Genomic DNA, 19107 nt, shown 5'->3' on the forward strand with positions numbered 1-19107 from the left:
GTTAGATCATCAAAAGATTATGTCTTTATAGTTTCTTTCACAGAAGCAAATGTAGTATGGTTCTTGTGTAAGTAGTAGGTTTCTTCATGCTGGGCTACAAAGAACTGTGATTCTTCTTATTTTTTAATACTGACCAGTCTTTTACTGCTTAAAGAATGGTACAAATTTATATTCTTATAATTTATGCTTTGATTTTTGAATTCCTGTAACAGAAATGGAATCCTTTGAATAGGATAAAAATTACATGCTAAGGGCTCCAATTTCCAAAGACATTCTTCATCTTGAATAATGTGCTGAATAGTTAAGATTCTTGTTAACAACAATATTTTAAATAATGCTTTCAATATTAATGTTTGATTTTCATCCTGCTAAGAATTGTTACAAATTTCTAAAAAGCTCAGAAAAACATCATGGAAAAAGACAGCAGCAAACCACTTCTATATTGTTACCATGAAACTGAATGTGTTAGTCCATGAAGTCATCACAAGTCAGGTTCAAGTCAAAGGATTTACTTTTATTCTATGACAATATAAAACATTTCTAATAAGCCTTGAAGATGATAAGAGTTCATATTCACAAAAACTACTTGGGAACTACCTAGAGAGCTCCAGTTTTGGATAGCTTAGAAATGTATTAAATTATATATTTCTAAATACCACTTATATATTTGCACTAATTAGAAAAACCCAAGAAAGAGAAAGACAGTGGCTTGACAGAATACAACAGGAAGAAGAACATTCACGGTCAAGAAAACATCAAGAGGAAGAAAAACAAAAATGGGAAGAATTAAGCAAAAAGAAAGAAAATGATGAGAAGAACAAACAGGAAGTACAAGAAAAAATGAATAAATTTTTTCATCACCATAAAGATTCAACAAAACCAGCTATCCAAGCTCCCTGGTCAACTGCAGGTACAAAATAATGGAATACTCAGATTAAATGCTCACAAAATCTTATGTTCTTCTCATGATCATGTAGACTAGTGTAGATTCTTGCTGACTGAAGGTTGGATAATTGTTTCTATTTTCCTTATTTTCTTCCTCCCATTTATTGAATATATTTTTATATTGTTTATTGTTTTTATGATTATATTTTATCATTTTATTGTAAATCACTTTGAGATGCATTTTGGAAGAAGTGTAGAGGCAATTAATAAATTTCTTGTTTTAAATAAATTACTACTTTGAGGGAAGCAGATTAAATAGAAGGAAACTAGAAGTTACAATGTACCTTTCGTTCTTTTCCAATGCACAGTAGAACCTCAACATTTATTTGTAAGTTCTAGACTAAAACTAGAACTATATATGAATATATTCAAATTATTATTTAATAAATATGATTTAATAATTTGATATCCTATTTTTTCCCATAATTTTAAACTATCTGTATGCCTGTCTTCCTATAAAGGAAGCTTTATAGGAAGCTCTTTTGGAGTGATGGAAAGAATTACAGTGAAAAGTAGTTACACCGAAAACAAAGATATAGTTCAGTGCTAACATTGTCTCTTAGCCAGTTTGGGTTGAGTACAGCAATGAAATAGGGACAGCTCTCTCAAAAGGAGGTACAGTCAAAATAAAAATGGAAAACTATTTTTTTTGCTTCCTGTTTTCCCTTCTCCAAACTTCTGTTTAGATGAAGTTGGTTTGATTGTTTTTAAATACACGTTTGATGACAGAATTTCATGCTTGTGCACACAATTATATACAATGAAAGTTCAACTTAACAGACCTTGATGCAAGAGACTTCACGTGTTATGGATCAGTTCTACTCTGATTTATTCATTTGTATAATAATGTAATCACCTGATATAATATGCATCACTTGAATGATGACATCATTGTGCAAATGACATAAAGGGTGCACTGTTCACTTTATCTGATATTGATTAATAGCAGACCCTCTCCTTTTAATTAGACATTTCACTGAATACTCTTCCTTGGTATAAGTACATCTTTTTTCTTGTAATAGCATCTGAAACTTCATAGCATTGCTGTGAATAGTTTTTATTCATTTAATTTTTTTTATTAAAATAATGAAATACAAACAGCGAAAACACCACCCAAAAATACAGTTAAAAAACCCTACATACATTATAGTGGTTAAATAAAGTAAAAGTAACAGAAAGAAAAAAAACACTAATTAAAAAAGTTGTAAATGAATTTTGCAGTCTGCAGTTTATCCCTCATTTCCAAGTGTCCTAAATTGTGTTTAAATGAATGCTTGAATTCTGTTTCTGCTACTGCAAAATGAAGATAACATTGATTTGGTTCATCAGATCAGTGTGAAAACAAATGTAATATATTGATGCATGCAAATTGAATTTGTCTCTTGAGATGTAAGTCAAAAACAACTTGTTTGTTTTTGTGGATCTAGAAAAGGCTCCACTAACTATTTCTGCTCAGGAAGATGTAAAAATAGTGTACTATCGAGCTCTGTATCCTTTTGAATCCCGAAGCCATGATGAAATCACTATCCAGCCAGGAGACATCATCATGGTAAGAGAAGAGTGCAGTATTACCCCAAAATCACAAATGCTTTTAATATCTTAAAGAGAGTGGACATGTTGTGAAAACAGTGGGGCTCTGCTAGTAACATCTGGGGATGTTATGGAGCCATGTGACTTAAATTTAAGAAGGCAGATAGTGAAAAGATAGTAATGAGTAAGGCTGTGCAGCATTTTGGATTTGAAGGCAAAAAAATACTTTGGAGTCATTGGGCCATGAGCGTGGCACCTGTCTGCAACTCCTGGAAAAAGACGTGTCTATTTTAAGGAATTGCAGGCAGGTACTCCTTAAACTCCTTAGTGAGAGCCAGTTTGGTGTAGTGGTTAAGGCATCAGGCTAGAAACCGGGAAACTGTGAATTCTAGTCCTACCTAGGCACAAAAGCCAGCTGGGTGACCTTGGGCCAGTCACTTTCTCTCAGCCCTAGGAAGGAGACAGTGGCAAGCCAATTCTGAAAAACCTTGTGAAGAAAACTGCAGGGACTTGTCCTGGCAGTCTCCAAGAATCGGAAACGATTGAATGGATAAAAATAAAAAATTTCTTAAACTAAGGAGTTCTAAACATCTAAAAATTTGGCTTTTCTAGATAATTTTTTTAAACTTAATATTTTAATTTTTTCTAGAAATGTAACTGTTTAACCCTTCCTGCAGCCTAGAATTTTTTTACAATTCCTTTCAACAGTATAAACATGGGATGAGGGGAGGGAAATATCCATGGAAAGTGGAATGAATGTAAGCTTTTTTCTTAGGTAGGATTTTAATTACTTGAAGTACATAGTATAAATATACTTATTTTGGATAATTTATAGTACTAGAGAAAGATTTTTTTCTCTGTCATAGAATTCAAAACATTGAATCTTATATGAACTTTAATTTGATGTCTAGGTATGCAGCTAGACCTTAATTTTGTGATTACAGGTAGTCCCCAGTTTAAGAATGAGTTCTATTCCTAAGATCTCCTTAAGTCGAATTTGTATGTAAGCCAGAACAGTATTATTGTATAATACTGTATAAGTAGTATTGTGAAATTAACTGGAACCACTGTGTATTTGACTCAAATCATTGTGTATTTAACTTGAATTTTGCTACTATAGGCTCCATTCTTAACTATGGATTGTCTGTAGCCTGGGCGTTCTTAACCCGGGGACTCCCTGTATATGAAACTTACTTGCTAAAGTTGTGTTTATAGTTTTCCAAAGTTTTCTAAAGTCAGTTTCTTACTTTTCAGATGAAAGAATAGCATGGAGTATGCTTATATGCAGTTTTCTTTCATGTTCAATTTAGTAACTTTTTTTTTCATTTTTTATTATACCTTCAAGGCTGTAAATCTGTGTGCTTATATGAGAGTAAGTACTAGTACACAGGATTTGTATCGTATTGACTGAACGTGAATAGGGTTTTATTTTAAAACTAGGGATGGCCAACTTGAAGTCTCCTTGCATTTCCCCAGCATCCTTAAGAGGTTTTTTTTTGCTAAAATTCAGTTGCAAAGTAGCTGACTTTTGGAAATGTAATTTTGGGGGATTATTTCAGTTTGGAGGTTGAGAATGGTGGCTGTTTATTTCCCAGAAGACTCCTGTTCCCATTCCTACTCTTAAACTCCCCCCTTTGTAACACTAAACACCTAACACGAGAAATACCTGGTAACATCGTTGCTCACTGCATTGTTTCCCACCATAAAGTCAGGAGTCTGAATTGAATTTTCCAAACCTTCAGAAGGTGCCTATCTCTGTTATGTGCAGCTCCCCTTTTGAAAAGCTTTTACTGTTAAACTCAGCTTAAAATATTTAAATAGAAAACAAAGAAGTATATGTTGCAATAATGAAGTTTTTTTTATCATTAAATGATAAAATCATTAAATCAGAGTTTAGAGCCCAAAATCTTAAGGTGGGTTACAGGTCTGTTTCAATATGTAAGATGTGAGATAATTTGCTTCAGTTATAGATGATCTTATAGTTTACATTTTAGGTGATTTGCCAAGAAAAACATTTTGAGAGCAGAAAAAGGCAAAAATGTCAAACTGCCAAATACCTTTTGACAGTTTTACTTTTTTAGGAGCCAAAATCTGATGGTACTACTGATGGTACTACTACAAATGGTACTACTACAATATATTTCAAAGCACTCTGCAAAATATGGTTACTGAAATTCAGTGGACATATCACTAAAGCTAATAGCTCTGATAACAGCAATAATAATTATATGCCAGTTTGAGATGCTTCTGAACAGTGCACTTCATCAAAACTATGAAATTCCAATTTCTCATAAATTGGTTCAGTTTCTTACTGTGTTCCACAAAAAGTAAATTTGTACCATATGCAAGTTATAGAAAATATATAATTCTTATATAAAATTCTTAAAATCACACCAAATAGTAAGACCTTTTTTCAGAATATTAAATACTGCATTTATATCAAATGTGTATATATCCAACATCGTTTTATAAGAAATCATTTATCTTCCTAGGAAACAAAACTGTATGGCTTATGGGTTTTGTAATATTTACTTTTCCTAAAGTACATCAAAGCAAATAAATTAAATAGCATTTATGTTGGTGACAAATACACAAAACTATATATTCAAACAGTATTGTGTAGACCTCAAACTATGAGAAGAGAGTGTTCCTAATTGAAAATGATTGCTGATTTAGTAGGTCATAGTAGGTGTTTGGTAGTAACTTATGCAGTATCTTGGATTCAGTGGTTTAATTTCTACTTTTAATAAATGTGGTACTGCATGTATTAGTAAAAAAAGCATAGGCAGCAACTGTAATATTTGGACCTACCTGTATAGAGTGGATATTTGGCATAATTGCTTCTCAGCTGTCTGTAATTTATGCCCCAGCCGCAGAAGGAAAATTATGTAGATTAGGGTTTGTAGCAGAGCTGTTCTTTTTCCACAGTCGATTGATTGATTACAAAATACAGATAAAATATTAAATATTACAAATAAATAATGTAATATTACAAAAATAATAATATATTACAAAATACAGATACAGATAGTCCTCATTTAGCAACCATAATTCGGACTGACAACTCAGTCATTAAGTGAAGCAGTCACTAAGTGAAATTGTGACTGCACTTATGATCTTACTTCAGCTTCCCTTTGCTTTACAGACCTGAGAGGGTCATAAATGCAAAGATTCATACACATACCTGTGGAATGCTTCCTTTTACACATTTTTTTAGATTTAAAATGCTGATCAAATGTTCTTTCTAACAAGGAGCCAGACACATGCAATTAAGTTATATAATTTTTGCATTTTTAACTCAGTATTATAAAAATGTTTTGTGATAATTCTTTTAATGCAGTATAGAAACCTAGTAAATAATAATGGACTTTAAACTATTGCCTTATATTGTTTACTTCGGTTCATGATAATGTATATAATCAGTAAGCACAGTTGCAGAAATAGGAAAATAATTAGGCTGCATATATTAATATAGGTTTAATATAAATTTACTTTTTAATTCTGTTATTTCCCTTCAGTCATATATGTTGTGTCTCTCATACTCAGAAAAGTATAGAAATATTTAGACTATATTGCACCCAAATGAGTATAATTGGAATTGCTCTCTGGTGGGTTTCTTGGAGGCCATCTGCTTCCACTATTAACCGTCAATAAGATTTAGTCCAAGAACTTTGTTTCAGTCACTACAAATATACTTACATTTCATTAAAATAATTATAATACTGTTGTTCTAAAATTCTTAAGTATTCTGCATTTGGTAAAAATATTCTTTGTGGAAATCATTGTAGCTTTATACTGAATTAACTTATTACATTTGAACAGGTGGATGAAAGCCAAACTGGAGAACCTGGATGGCTTGGAGGTGAACTGAAGGGAAAAACAGGATGGTTTCCTGCAAACTATGCAGAAAAAATGTCTGAAAATGAAATTCCAAGTTCTGTAAAGCAGCTAACTGACATGACATCTGTACCTAAAATTTCTTTACGTGAAACCCCTACAACACCTCTTGCACCACCTCTTCCTACAGATTCAAGTCCTACCAGCAACAACTGGGCAGATTTCAGTTCAACGTATGATTTTATTAAAATTTCAATTTTTCTCTTTTTTTGGTAATTGTAGAAGTGAGTAACCTAGATAAATTAAAATAGCTTCACAATTAACTTCACAAGAGGTTTTAAATCATATATTGAAGATTATCTACCCTTCACTTCTCTACCCTTTCATCTGTGGCTTGAAAAATTGGGTCAGCATAGTAAAATTGAGTTTAAAAGTCATTTTTCTAAACCCTTTTTACTCTTAGCTCTTAGAAGGCAGTTAAACATTTCTGTTTTTAGAGTACAAACTTTAGAAAACTTCCCAAAAAAGAAAAGTATTTGAGGCCTTTAAAAACACTCAGTAACTTTATAGCCATGTAAAGAAATTCATAGTCATAACTGACTTCAGAAATTCCAACCAGCTATCCTTTCTTCCCTTCTCTGTTCCTCTCGTACAATCCAAACTGGTATGAGGGCCTCCAGGGCCTTCAAGGCCTCATAGTGAACATCTGTCCTGAATGTTTTATGGCTTGACAAGATCATGCAGTAGCAATAATAATAACAACAACAAAAGGGATGCAGGAGTTAGTGATGATCCAGTATTATTCTGGGAAACATGCCATATCATGATTAGGGACAAGAGAAAAAAATGCTTCTTATCTATGGTAATCATTATTATATCCACCATCTTTTTTTATTCAGATGGCCAACAACTACTAGTGATAAGCAAGAAACAGATAACTGGGATGCTTGGGCAGTTCAGCCTTCCCTTACAGTTCCAAGCACAGGGCAGTTAAGGCAAAGATCTGCCTTTACTCCTGCAACTGTTACTGGATCATCTCCTTCTCCTGTTTTGGGTCAGGTGAGTTGCCATCTGTGAGCAAATTATGTACTTTCTGGGTGTAAATTTTATTGGGTACTTTGTATTGTACTTTTGCTTTTGCTATATGAAATAAGCAATTAAGGGATTAGATAAATAATAGAACTGATAGTGTTCTGATTTTATATGCATGGACAATTTAGGAATTCCTGAGTCCACAGTTAATAGACTGAAGAATGCACAGTAGTGTTGAACAGATACACTAGAAATTTCACAGCACAGTGATAAGCTCACAATAATCTCTGAATGTAGTGCCTTCTCAAGCCAATTTTGTATTTTATTGAATATCATAGTGTATATCAAGTAAATTCAACTTCATTACCTAACTAGGGTGAAAAAGTAGAAGGACTTCAAGCACAAGCACTATATCCTTGGCGAGCCAAGAAAGACAACCATTTAAATTTTAACAAGAATGATATCATCACTGTATTAGAACAACAAGATATGTGGTGGTTTGGAGAGGTTCAGGGACAAAAAGGATGGTTTCCTAAATCCTATGTGAAGCTTATATCAGGTCCTATAAGGAAATCAACAAGGTAATTATTTTATTTGCTATATATAATAATAATAGTGGAAAGATTATTTTAAACAGTTTAAGATATGTATGATTGTGTATGTATATGAGCATATCTATGTGTAGGATTGTTGTCATGTATGTATAAGTTTGTTTAAAGAGAAAAAGTAACTTTTCCATAATCTAAAAATAATACTAAGGTTTTCATACATCTTATATGTACATCATCGTGTTGTATATTCTTTTCAAATTGTCCTTTTGGATAACCTTACTGAATTAGCTGCAAAAAATCATTGATACTTCTTTCTTTTTAGCATGGATTCTGGATCTTCAGAGAGTCCTGCTAACTTAAAGAGGACATCACCAGTTTCAAAATCTGCATTTTCAGGAGAAGGTTAGACTTTAACTGGAAATACAGTGGGTCATTTACTATTAAGAAATCTCTATAATTGCAACTGAGATTATTAAATTAAAAGCAAATTATTTGAAATAAGTGTTCTCTCAACTTTTCTGTATTAAATTCTGTGCACAGTAAATGTTTTAGTAGATTACTAAATAGCCAAGCTTTACCCATGAACCCCAGGTTTTCCTGTGCCTTCCTTTCTTCTCTACAATTCGACAGATCTGTTACTTGTAGAAATACTATATTGTTTAGCAATGGTACTGTGGGTGAGAATTCTAGCACATCTGAGAGCACCCATTTGGGAAATGTTGCCTTGTCGTATGCTAATTTTTAAATTTCCTGTTGTCTAAATTCTTTCATGCTTGCCTATCCTATTAAATGTAACTTTGGGGTCAGAGGTCTTCTAGTTCAACCCCCTTCTAGATAAGGATCTGCTAATGTATTTTGGACAGATGGCTATCTAGTCTCTGTTGAAGACTTCCAGGGTAGGAGAACATACCACTTCATGACACTATCTGTTCCATTAATTAGCAGCTCTTATCATCAGGAAATATCTCCTAGTACCTACCCTGAAGCTACGTTCTGGTACTTTCAACCATTGGTTCTGATTCTGCCTTCAGCAGAAAACAAGCCCACTCTCCTTTAGAAATCTAAACATTGCAATATATATCCTCTCCTCTCCTGCAATCTAAACATATCCAGTTACCTTGTTTCCTCAGAGAATTTGTTTTTCACTTCCTTTACCATTTTGGTAGCCCTGCTTTAAACTTGCTCCAGTTCATTGATGTATTTTTTATAAGTGTGAACTTGACACAGTATCCAAGTAGGCCTGACCATGCAAAGTAAGTCCTGTTATCCAGGCTTTATGTTCCTGCTAATACATCCCAAAATAACAGTTGCCTTTTAGCAGCTTTTCATACTACTGGCGCTTGTTCAACTTGTGTTCTAGAATATCCAGATCCTTTTCACATGCATTGCTCCCAAGCCAGGCCTCCACCATCCTATACTTGTACCTTCCATTTTTTCTCCGCAATGCAGGACTTAACATTCTATTTATTAAATTTCTTTCTCTTTATTTCAACACACTATTCAAACTTGTCTAGATCGTTTTGCTCTAGGGGTTAAAGCATTTTATACCTTTTATAATCACTTCCCCAGAACTTTGAATTATTTTTTAGATTGAGAATTAAGATGTTTCAGAGATGCATCCTTACCTAAACAGAGAAACAGAATGACCAAGGGCAAAAAAGCAGTGGGAGTATGAATGACTTATGACTTGCTACCGGCTTCCCCACTGATTTTGACTTTGCTAGTGAGAAACTGACAGAAATTCCTTCCTTCCTCCCTCCCTCCCTCCCTCCATATAATATAGGCTTGCCCCATTTTCCCTCCCCTCACAACCCTCAGGACAGCCCAAGTGCCTCCTCCTCCTCCTCCCCCTCCTCCTGCTTCTCTCCCTCCTCCTCTTTGGCTGACCCACAGAACTGCCTGCCACTTTCCTGTGGGGGGATGGAACCAAGGGAGCTGCAAACTGTGAGGGAAACTGCATCCCTACTTCCCATTCTGGCCCGTCTCCAAGGTCCCCCTCCCTCAAAGGAGGAAGAAGGCTCACCCATCAGCCACTGGCACCCCCCAGCCAGCTCTACCTTGCCAGCAGGCAGCTGAGTCACTCCCTCACCACCAACTGCCATTAAGAGATTTCAAATTTCTGCCCCGTTTCAAAAGCAGCCAGTTGCCACCAGCTGATTGGGCTCAGGGGACAGAGGGAGGCGGGAAAGAGGTCAGGGATACGCCCATAACAATCATGTGACCTGGGCTGACTGCTGCAGTGCAGTGCTGAAGCAACCACAAATTTCCCAAATTTCAATCCCATGGAAGTAATGGGTCCCAGAATTTGGACACATTCTGTAAGTTAGCCCATTTGATGTACCTTGGTTCAAAAATTGTTGACCTATGACACACCATTTTGCCCAGTTGAAAGTTATAGACCCGAGAGTTTTAGTAGTGTATAGATATTCCATCATTTATTGTTATAGTGAAACACTTGCTTAGCAAATTCCTGTTTGACAATCATTGCCACTCCTTTCTTATGTACAGTTTCATGCCCCAATATCATCTGTTAAAACGGTATGGTCCACTTAAGTTCACTTATTGCTACATCTTAGTTCTCTTTGACAATTTCAAGAGTGTTTTTTTTTTTTTTTTTTGGTTCATGTCTCTTACCATTAATGTTACAATTGTATGTGCCTTTAAAATGAGAACTTTTTTATTACTTGCGTCTTCAGTGACTAGCCTTCCTTGTGGCTTTGGTCTGGCCATGCTATCACTTCCAGATCTACTTGTGAAAGTTTGGTATCCTTCCCCGGTGACTAGAAGAGTACTTTCTGATCTATATTATCTGACATCAAAATTTTTCTGTTTGTTTGATCCATGTCCATACATTTTTCTTGGTAACAATGCAGTAGTGATTTGCCATTACCATCTTCTGAGTTTGATTTCTTTTCCTGCCTGGGTTGGCTTCTCTCATTCATGTAGAGCCTCATCTGCCCTACCCTCACTGAGATTACTTTTAGTGTCATTGCTTTCATTTTGGCCTTATCAGTTAGGGTGATCTTACCAGGACCTCATAGCCTTGCTGGCATCACTCTCATGGTCATAAAAACTATTTAATCATCCCACCACAGGAAGGTGGTAATACTCTGGTGGGGAACTAATAGTTAAGGATTGCAGCAGTACGTTATATAAATAATTTGGTATGTAGTAGTTTGAAAAGAATACTATTTTAATCAAGAGTAATTGAAGGCAATATATTGCTTTCAGTAACACTTCTTTATTAAATAATACAAAATAATTGGGAGATTCAGAATTTACCTTCCTACTTCCAATAGCAGTGTTTTTTTTTATATTAACACACTAAGAGATACTGCTTTTCCAGGGGAAGTAATCCCTTTGGAACTGATTTTGTTTTCATTCTAGAACCCTCCTAAAGTAGATTTGTGAGAACTTGTGAGAAAATCCTGTTTTAGGCAAAACCTGAGACCAGAAATTATGCTGTGTTGCATGAAATTAACCTGCAAATTAATTAATGATATGTATTTTCTCACTTCCAAATCATTTTGCTTTCTAGAATATATTGCTATGTACACATATGAGAGCTCTGAACAAGGAGATTTAACATTTCAACAAGGAGATTTAATTCTTGTGACCAAGAAGGATGGTGATTGGTGGACAGGAATGCTGGGTGAAAAATCCGGAGTGTTTCCATCTAACTATGTTAGACTCAAAGACTCTGAGGTAAAATTCATACATGTGTATTTATTAAAAATAACTTTGCTACCCGACTTAATATTTTAATATGATTGATGATTACAAGTCATTGAATTAAATAATAAGGATGGAGAAAGGAAGAAGCATGAAAATGTTGAACTAAACTATATCAAAAGTAGTTTTTGATTCTCTGACAGTGCTCTTCAGCTTTTCAGATTCTGATGAGTTACTGTGTTCAAGAGTATCAACTGATTATGCTTGAAATATGCTTCACCTATATATGTGCAGCAGTCATAAACTGATTCTTAGCATAAAATGAAAATATATTTGTAAGAGTATTGAAGTCTACAACTGTGGTCAAAAATCCTTTAAATTGACCGGGCTTTATTTTTTGGTAAACATGCTTGGACAGTGTTACTTTTTCTTTCTTTGAACCAAGCAACTGAAGTTAATCTGGTCACCATTTTTTCTTAAATAACGGTGTTGGCAATTATTTATAGTAGTATTTAGATCTTGAGCATCATGCCTCAAATTTTTCTATTTTGAGAGAGAGAGAGAGATAACTTTTATTGATTGATTTGATTCTTAAATCGCTAACATTCCTGATATATATAAATCCACGACCTGGAGAAAAGGAGAATGAATGAATTTTCTCTCATTCTCCTATTCTCCAGGTCGTGGAGAGTGTGTGTGTATGTGTGTGTGTGTAAATAAATATAAATATAAATACATGATATTTTTATATATAAACACCTAAATCTAATTACATTTAAAAATATAACATATATAAAAATTGTAAATATTAAAACAGAATTAAATTATCATTTTGACAAGTAAGGTAAAGTATTTTTCAGTGAGTAATTAAACTTCGTAGGCCAATGGAAAGAGAAGTGTTTTCAAAGCTGTCTTAAAGGCCAGTTTGGATGGCAAACCCCATACTACATTAAGAAGTGAGTTCCACAAGTGCAGAGTTACCATGAACAATACAGTATTTAATTCTGAATGATAGCTAGACAGGCTGGATGCCTGATGAGATTCCTGGATGATGTTAGTGGGCATTGAGAATCTTGCAGGAGGAGGCATTCTCTCAGATGTCCTGTACCCAAGCACATTAGGGCTTTAAGAATAATAAGTAATGCTTTGGGAAAGAATTTGGCAGCCACTACCAAATTTTAAAAAAACAGTTAATATGGTCTCTGTAGGGTATTCTGGAGATCAACTTGTCTGCAGCATTTTGTCCTAGCTGAAAATTCTAAGTAATATACAAGTGCACATTATAACACTCAAGCCTAGAGAATGTTCTGGTAGCCTTACCCAAGGGAAAGGCAGCTCAACCTGTGTCCCAGCTCAAGGCAAGAGGCTGTACATGGAAGAAAAAATCCTGGCTTCTCACCAAGCTCTCTAGTCTGTTTCACTGCTTCCAGCATGGCTCTGTCTTTTGTAATGAAGTACCCACCCTTCCTCGTCTCATATGGTGGTGGAACATGGCTACAGCTTGTCAGGGCAGAGCAGAAATTGACAGAAAGGAGTGCTCAAGGACTCTCCTTACTCTCTTCAAAGCCAGAGGGAAAGCCAGGCAATTCAGCCAACCCCCAGGAGCATTTAGATGGCAGAAAAAAAAGTCCTCCTAGGAATATAAGAATAGCAGGGTATTCTTACTAATGAGGACAAGTGAATTGATGATGATTTCATCTTTTCAAAAATCTTACGATACAGATTAGTTTTATTATAGAACTGCTGCAGAATATTTTTCTATGCAAGTATAACACAGAAGACTTTTGAACTTTTTTTCTTACTAAAAGTAGTTTGCTGTGCAGATAGAAAAAACTAGGAAAATGAATTGCACAGCCCTTTTTAACCTATGTTATGTAAAAAAATTCTTCTGTGGAATTGAAAATTATGCTTATTATTTAAAGATTCCTGGAACTGCTGGAAAAACAGGAAGTTTAAGCAAGAAACCTGGTAAGTTGTACTCTAAGAAAAACAATGTAGCATTTGTAAAATATTTCTCACTCTTCCATTTTCAGATTATTGTACAAATCCAGATGTTTTAAAGGATAAAAACTGTTATTTTTATTCTGTAGTTTTTACTATTTACTAGAATCATTGTTTATATAGAAATAATTCTATATAAATAGTAAAATTTATATAATTTTAAATTATATATAAAATATATACATATATACATTTACATTTTATATGTAAAATATAAATTTTCAAATTAGGTTTAAATGGAGTATCCTTTGTCCTCTTTGGATTACATGCAGCTCCAACTGCATGTTCTATTTAGTCCTTCAAGGACCCTGGACTAAAGACTCAGTCTCTGTTTCAGCATTGAGTTCTGAGAGTTCGTGTCCCAACTGAATTTCAGGTCACCTGCTTCTAGAAAGTACACGTCTTAATAGTGTGTTTTATATATGACTTAAGAGAATAGGAAAATCAAGCACTTAGGTGAAGGTGCTGGACAATTTGGAGGAAATTGAAACATATGCAGTACTTATTTACAGTGTCTTTGCAGCTATAGAGTCACTTTGTTCATTATAAATGCATTACACGTAATAAATTCTTTAATTAAAGTATGGTTGGTATAGAAAAAGAATAATTTACTTAGACAATAATTACAAATTTAGTAATTTAAAAGTATTTAAATACTACTTTTTGCTGAAAGTGAAGCTGAAGCTACTGAACTTTAAATAATCCAGCAGCTCATCATTTTTGTTTCTTTAAGAGGTAAAAGTAGGCACAATGTTAATCTTAAAAAAAAAAAAAAAAACAGCCTGGACATTATCCTCTACTGTTTCAAGCTAACACAGAAAACACTAATTTTCAGGGGGACTGAAAAAAGTAAGAATGGAAATAAGACTCAGAATACAATTTTTTTGGCAGATGAAACATTTTATCAGTCTCATTTTCTGAATCTGAAATAGCATCTGTAAATTTTTATATCTTTTGAAGATTTTTAAATAAGATGGGGACAAGCTTTTCAGTACTTAAATTAACTTATTACTTGTTTTGGTGAATTTCCAAACATACACCAATTTATTTTGTATCTGAACTATTTCATGTATCATTTAAAAAATAAAATATTAGAAAATATGTGATAATCCATTTTTTGTATTTTAGAAAATTCAATAAAGATTAAATCAGAAAAGAAATGTTATTCTGTCTCTGTCCCTCAGTTTTTTTTATCAAATTTCTGTACCAGGAAAACAATAACTTGTTAGTATTAGCACAAATCTTACAGTCTTGCAATATTTATAATACTATCTTCTTTGGTAAAATTAGCACAACTCTTGGTGTGAGAATAACCCTGTAGGGCAGAGATGGGCAACCTTTTGTTAGCTTGAGAAGGCAAGAGCTGCTCTAAGTGGTAATGATGAAAAAGGAGTGGGACTGTATCAACCTATTTTTGCTTCCAATTTAATTTTTGGATTTGTTGCGGTATTATCTTGCCCCCAAAACTTTTAAACCTATTTTATAGTTTATACTGTTATTTCTGTGTGTGTGTTTTCCCACATAATGTTAGAAAATTGCCCTTATTTATTTCTTCATTCATTAAATTTATATGGCTGCCCATCTCATACAATTGACTCTGGGCGGCTAACAATTTAAAAAAACCAGCAAAAAACAAGAAAAAAATACAAAATAAATAGACAGTTGGGAGCCAAGATAACAAAAACAGCAACAAAACAACCATCAATATAAATACAATACAAATATTTCAATAATCTAATTCATAGGTCCAACAGATACTCTGACCCCTTAAATATTTTGGCAATTTAGTTGGGAGTGGCTTCAGGGGTCACAAAAATGAGGTTTGGGTTTACTTAATACCATAAGCCACTTGCAGACAATCCACAGGCCATGTGCAGGCTCCAGAAGGATTTAGTGCATCCACCATGACATCTACCATGTTGTACTATTGAATTTTGGTGATAGTGCAAAAACAAATAAAAGGGGTTAACATCACTGGCAATGGAAACAAATCAGTCTTTTCTCCCTTTGGAACCAGTAGGGAGCCCTGCAGCTTCCTCTTTCGTCCTAGGAAAAGGGGATCAATAACTGCCATTCTGCTAGCAACAAGCAAAAAGGCAATGGTTTGCTTTGGTTTTGGGTTTATGTAGAAGAAAGAATGTATTTATAATAAATTTGGTCCTGTATAATACATATGCATACTGTATATGCATTAACATGCTTGGATGCAGGCCATAAATGCCAGAACTAGCCCTTGGTGCAGCTCTTGAAGGATAAAAGACTGCCTCTTTCAGATGACTGGAAACCTTGTATTTTCTTATACAGTTGTTGTTCTGTTTTTCCCTGATGTTATGTTCTAAAAGGAATCTCGCTAATCATGTTAAACATTGTGTTTGCAATTATATGTATATATAATTATAATATACATATGTGTATGTAATTAATTATAATTATAATATGCAATTAATATATATTAGTGATGATAATGATGTAACATGGGCTGTCTCTTGGCATAATTGGAGGTACAATAAATATGTGGACAATTGAAGCCAAAATACTACTTTCGGATTAATGAAAATATTTTGTTTTTAATGTATGAACAGAAATAGCTCAAGTCATTGCCTCATACACAGCAACAGGCCCTGAACAGCTTACTCTTGCTCCTGGCCAGCTAATACTTATCAGGAAGAAGAATCCTGGGGGTTGGTGGGAAGGAGAACTCCAAGTAAGTTTCTGGCATTGCTTTAAAACTTTGCATGTATATAAAGAAAATGAAAACTTTATAAATTGTAGAACTAATATTTAAAATTCATTTATTCTACTGTGCCCATAAATAACCCAGACAGTGTTTACTGTTACTTAAGGTAAATACATATGTACTCCTGATTTGCTGAAAATAACTTGATATTACTTTCTCATTAGGCTCGTGGGAAAAAACGGCAAATAGGATGGTTTCCTGCTAACTATGTGAAACTCTTAAGCCCTGGTACTAGTAAAACTACACCAACTGAGCCCCCTAAATCAACAGCATTACCTTCAGGTAAGTAATACTGCTGTATCTAATTATATGCAGAATTCCCTGTATAACTGTCAGGCCTAGCCCAAGGAACTCCAAGAGACAATGCAAATTCAGTTCAGCTACGTTTATTAGCTACAACCTCTAGCAAGAATCTTCCCAGACTGAAACCCGATCTCCCAAGTCACCCAGCCACAACATTGTGAATTCCTCAGGGAGGTGCCAATCTCATCCTCTTGTATCTCCCACGCTCCTCCAGCGAGCTAAGAAAATGTTTATCTCCCTGAGCCTGGCCTTCATAATTCCATTCCATCACATCAACTTTTCAAATTATATTCAAGGGACCTTTTTGTACTTTTGACTGTTGCATTAATTTTTCTTTTAAAAAGCCAAATATATTTCAGATGCATTGTTCGAATGAGTTACTGGCTAGTCTTTTACAAACCCATTGTCTTTTTGAGTAATTGTTGCATTAAATCTAAAATAATGCACTCACTGCTCCCTTGCGGTTGTAACTTGCACATAAGTAGGAATGGCCAAGTTGTCTTCTGTATAAGCTTATCTATCATTATTGATCTTGTTATCAAATAATACTGGATAAACAAGAATCTTTGGCATTTCCTTGAACACATTTTAATTAAATCAAGTGTAGAGATTAAATTGAACAGTCGTCTCTAGATGTGTTTGAGCATTGAAACTTTAAAAGACCATCCACTGATCCATCCATTCTAGGGCTGCTATGGGGGGATAAACAGAGAATGACTGTATTAGAGCTGTAGGTACTCACAAAAATATGGAAATGTTCCCTAATTTCTTTCTTTAAGAGAAGAGAAGAAAGGGGAGACAGAACTATAGTATTTAACTTCTATGCATAAAAGGATGTCAGTCATAGCGGAGACAGGGATTCTGTGTTAGCCACACATTATCATTCCAGTTCTCCTGAAAAACTTCCTATTTATTTCACATTACATCTGATCAGTACTCAGTTTATCTCACTTCATAGGAATGTATTGATGGCTGCTGTTGCCTTCCCTCAGTGCATCTCTGCCTTTTCTCAGTTCAAGCTGTTTGAGGTAGTTACTATATGTGTCTGTATTCTGTGTTCTATGTTGTAAACAGTAATATCAGTTCATGCCCACATTTCAGAGGGAAAATCTGCTCATCTTCCAAACTTAAAACTGTATAAAAGTTCTCAGTTCAATATAGGAGGTATACAAGCCTGTTAAATATCGCCTGGCTCAGAAGACAGCAGATCAAGTGACATAACTTTGTGATTTTTTTCTTCTCATAAGGTCTTCCCCACTTCTTGCCTCCTCTCAGAGGAAATACAAAACAACAGCAACACCTTTTAGTTCTTTCTCATCTCTCCCTTTTTAAAGCATACTGCTTTTCTCTCTTTTTGTCTATACTCTCTGTTTCTCATAGTGTCAGCAAGAAGGGGAAGAATTTGCAGAGCAAACCTGTAAAGAAGAAGAATGTTTAGTAAATCAGTCTCTTGAAACAAAAGAAGTTTGAAATTATAGGCATAAGAGCCAGGAGAAGTCCTATGAACATTCACTATATTCATGCAGATACCAGAAATCAGCCAGAGCTGGCTGCTTTAATCATTTTGGTCCATACTTAATAAAGGCCTCTAACTAGGATACAGTTTCCTTCACTTCAAATGCAAGTGACCAATTTCAGGCAAAATTTTAAAAAATTAAAAACCCATGCTCAAACCTAAGCTTGCCAAAATGGAAATCAAAAGGATTCATATTATGGAATACTAAATTATATCAAGAAGCAATACAGTACTTCCAACATCTCCAATTGGCTACAGAGGGCTCGTAGACAATGCATTTTTTTCAATTCTTCGGAGTGTTCCCTTCATATAAAACCTATCCCCTAGAGTTGCAATACCTATTTTACTGCATTCTTTAATAACAATGTATATCAGACTCCTTTAAGGGAATCTGCTGCCATTGTGTAATGCCATACCATCAGGCTAGCTCTCTTTCAGCAATTTTGTATCTCTATCAGAACAACCAGCTCATTCCTGCTTTCAGTGACCAGAGGCCAACACAGCAACATTCTATCAAGGGAATTTTTCAGATAATAGCAGACTGACTAAACAGTCATCGGTCCAAGGAAGTACTCTTAGACATTCATTCGTTCATTCATTTGTTGGTTCATTCATTCAGAAACACCTTGGTTGCATTGTTTTGTTCATTTCCCTATAAAGTCAAGATTACAAGATTCTCTTACAAGTTTCAAACAGCACTCCAAGGAGAGTTATAAGATAGACAGACAGACAGACAGATGCTGTTTACCAGCCATCTATACAGAAACACACATATACACAAACACATACACATCTGGATGGAACAAATATCATTCATTAGAGCACCCAATAGTTGCCGAAAGATCAGAGGTTCCCCAGAATGATCCACTTGTTGCCTGCCAAACTATAGTTTCCCTTACACATTAAGACTTGCTGATAGGAAGATCTGTTTTCCACTTCGATCCAGCAAACCTATAATTAGCTACATGGAAACTGACAACCAC

General features: G+C 34.6%; 1 protein-coding gene across 14 annotated transcripts in view; it reads left to right on the forward strand.

The window, feature by feature from the left end:
• ITSN1 (intersectin 1) overlaps window positions 1-19107 on the forward strand; it is a 120791-nt gene that overhangs the window by 64093 nt on the left and 37591 nt on the right. For all 14 annotated transcript variants that reach the window (XR_015796792.1, XR_015796793.1, XM_088144650.1 and 11 more), the window contains 10 exons: window positions 681-910; window positions 2373-2494; window positions 6298-6545; window positions 7212-7371; window positions 7720-7925; window positions 8218-8297; window positions 11434-11600; window positions 13490-13535; window positions 16151-16272; window positions 16470-16587. Coding sequence is in view for 12 of the 14 variants with exons in the window: in XM_088144650.1 (XP_088000776.1) it covers window positions 681-910; window positions 2373-2494; window positions 6298-6545; window positions 7212-7371; window positions 7720-7925; window positions 8218-8297; window positions 11434-11600; window positions 13490-13535; window positions 16151-16272; window positions 16470-16587 (1499 nt within the window). In the remaining 2 variants the exon portion in view is untranslated. The remainder of the gene's footprint in view (window positions 1-680; window positions 911-2372; window positions 2495-6297; window positions 6546-7211; window positions 7372-7719; window positions 7926-8217; window positions 8298-11433; window positions 11601-13489; window positions 13536-16150; window positions 16273-16469; window positions 16588-19107) is intronic.

This window comes from Python bivittatus, unplaced genomic scaffold, assembly GCF_059951505.1.
Source record: "Python bivittatus isolate LINGU-HERP-01145 unplaced genomic scaffold, Pbiv_v1 ctg000350_np1212, whole genome shotgun sequence".
Lineage (NCBI taxonomy): Eukaryota > Metazoa > Chordata > Lepidosauria > Squamata > Pythonidae > Python > Python bivittatus.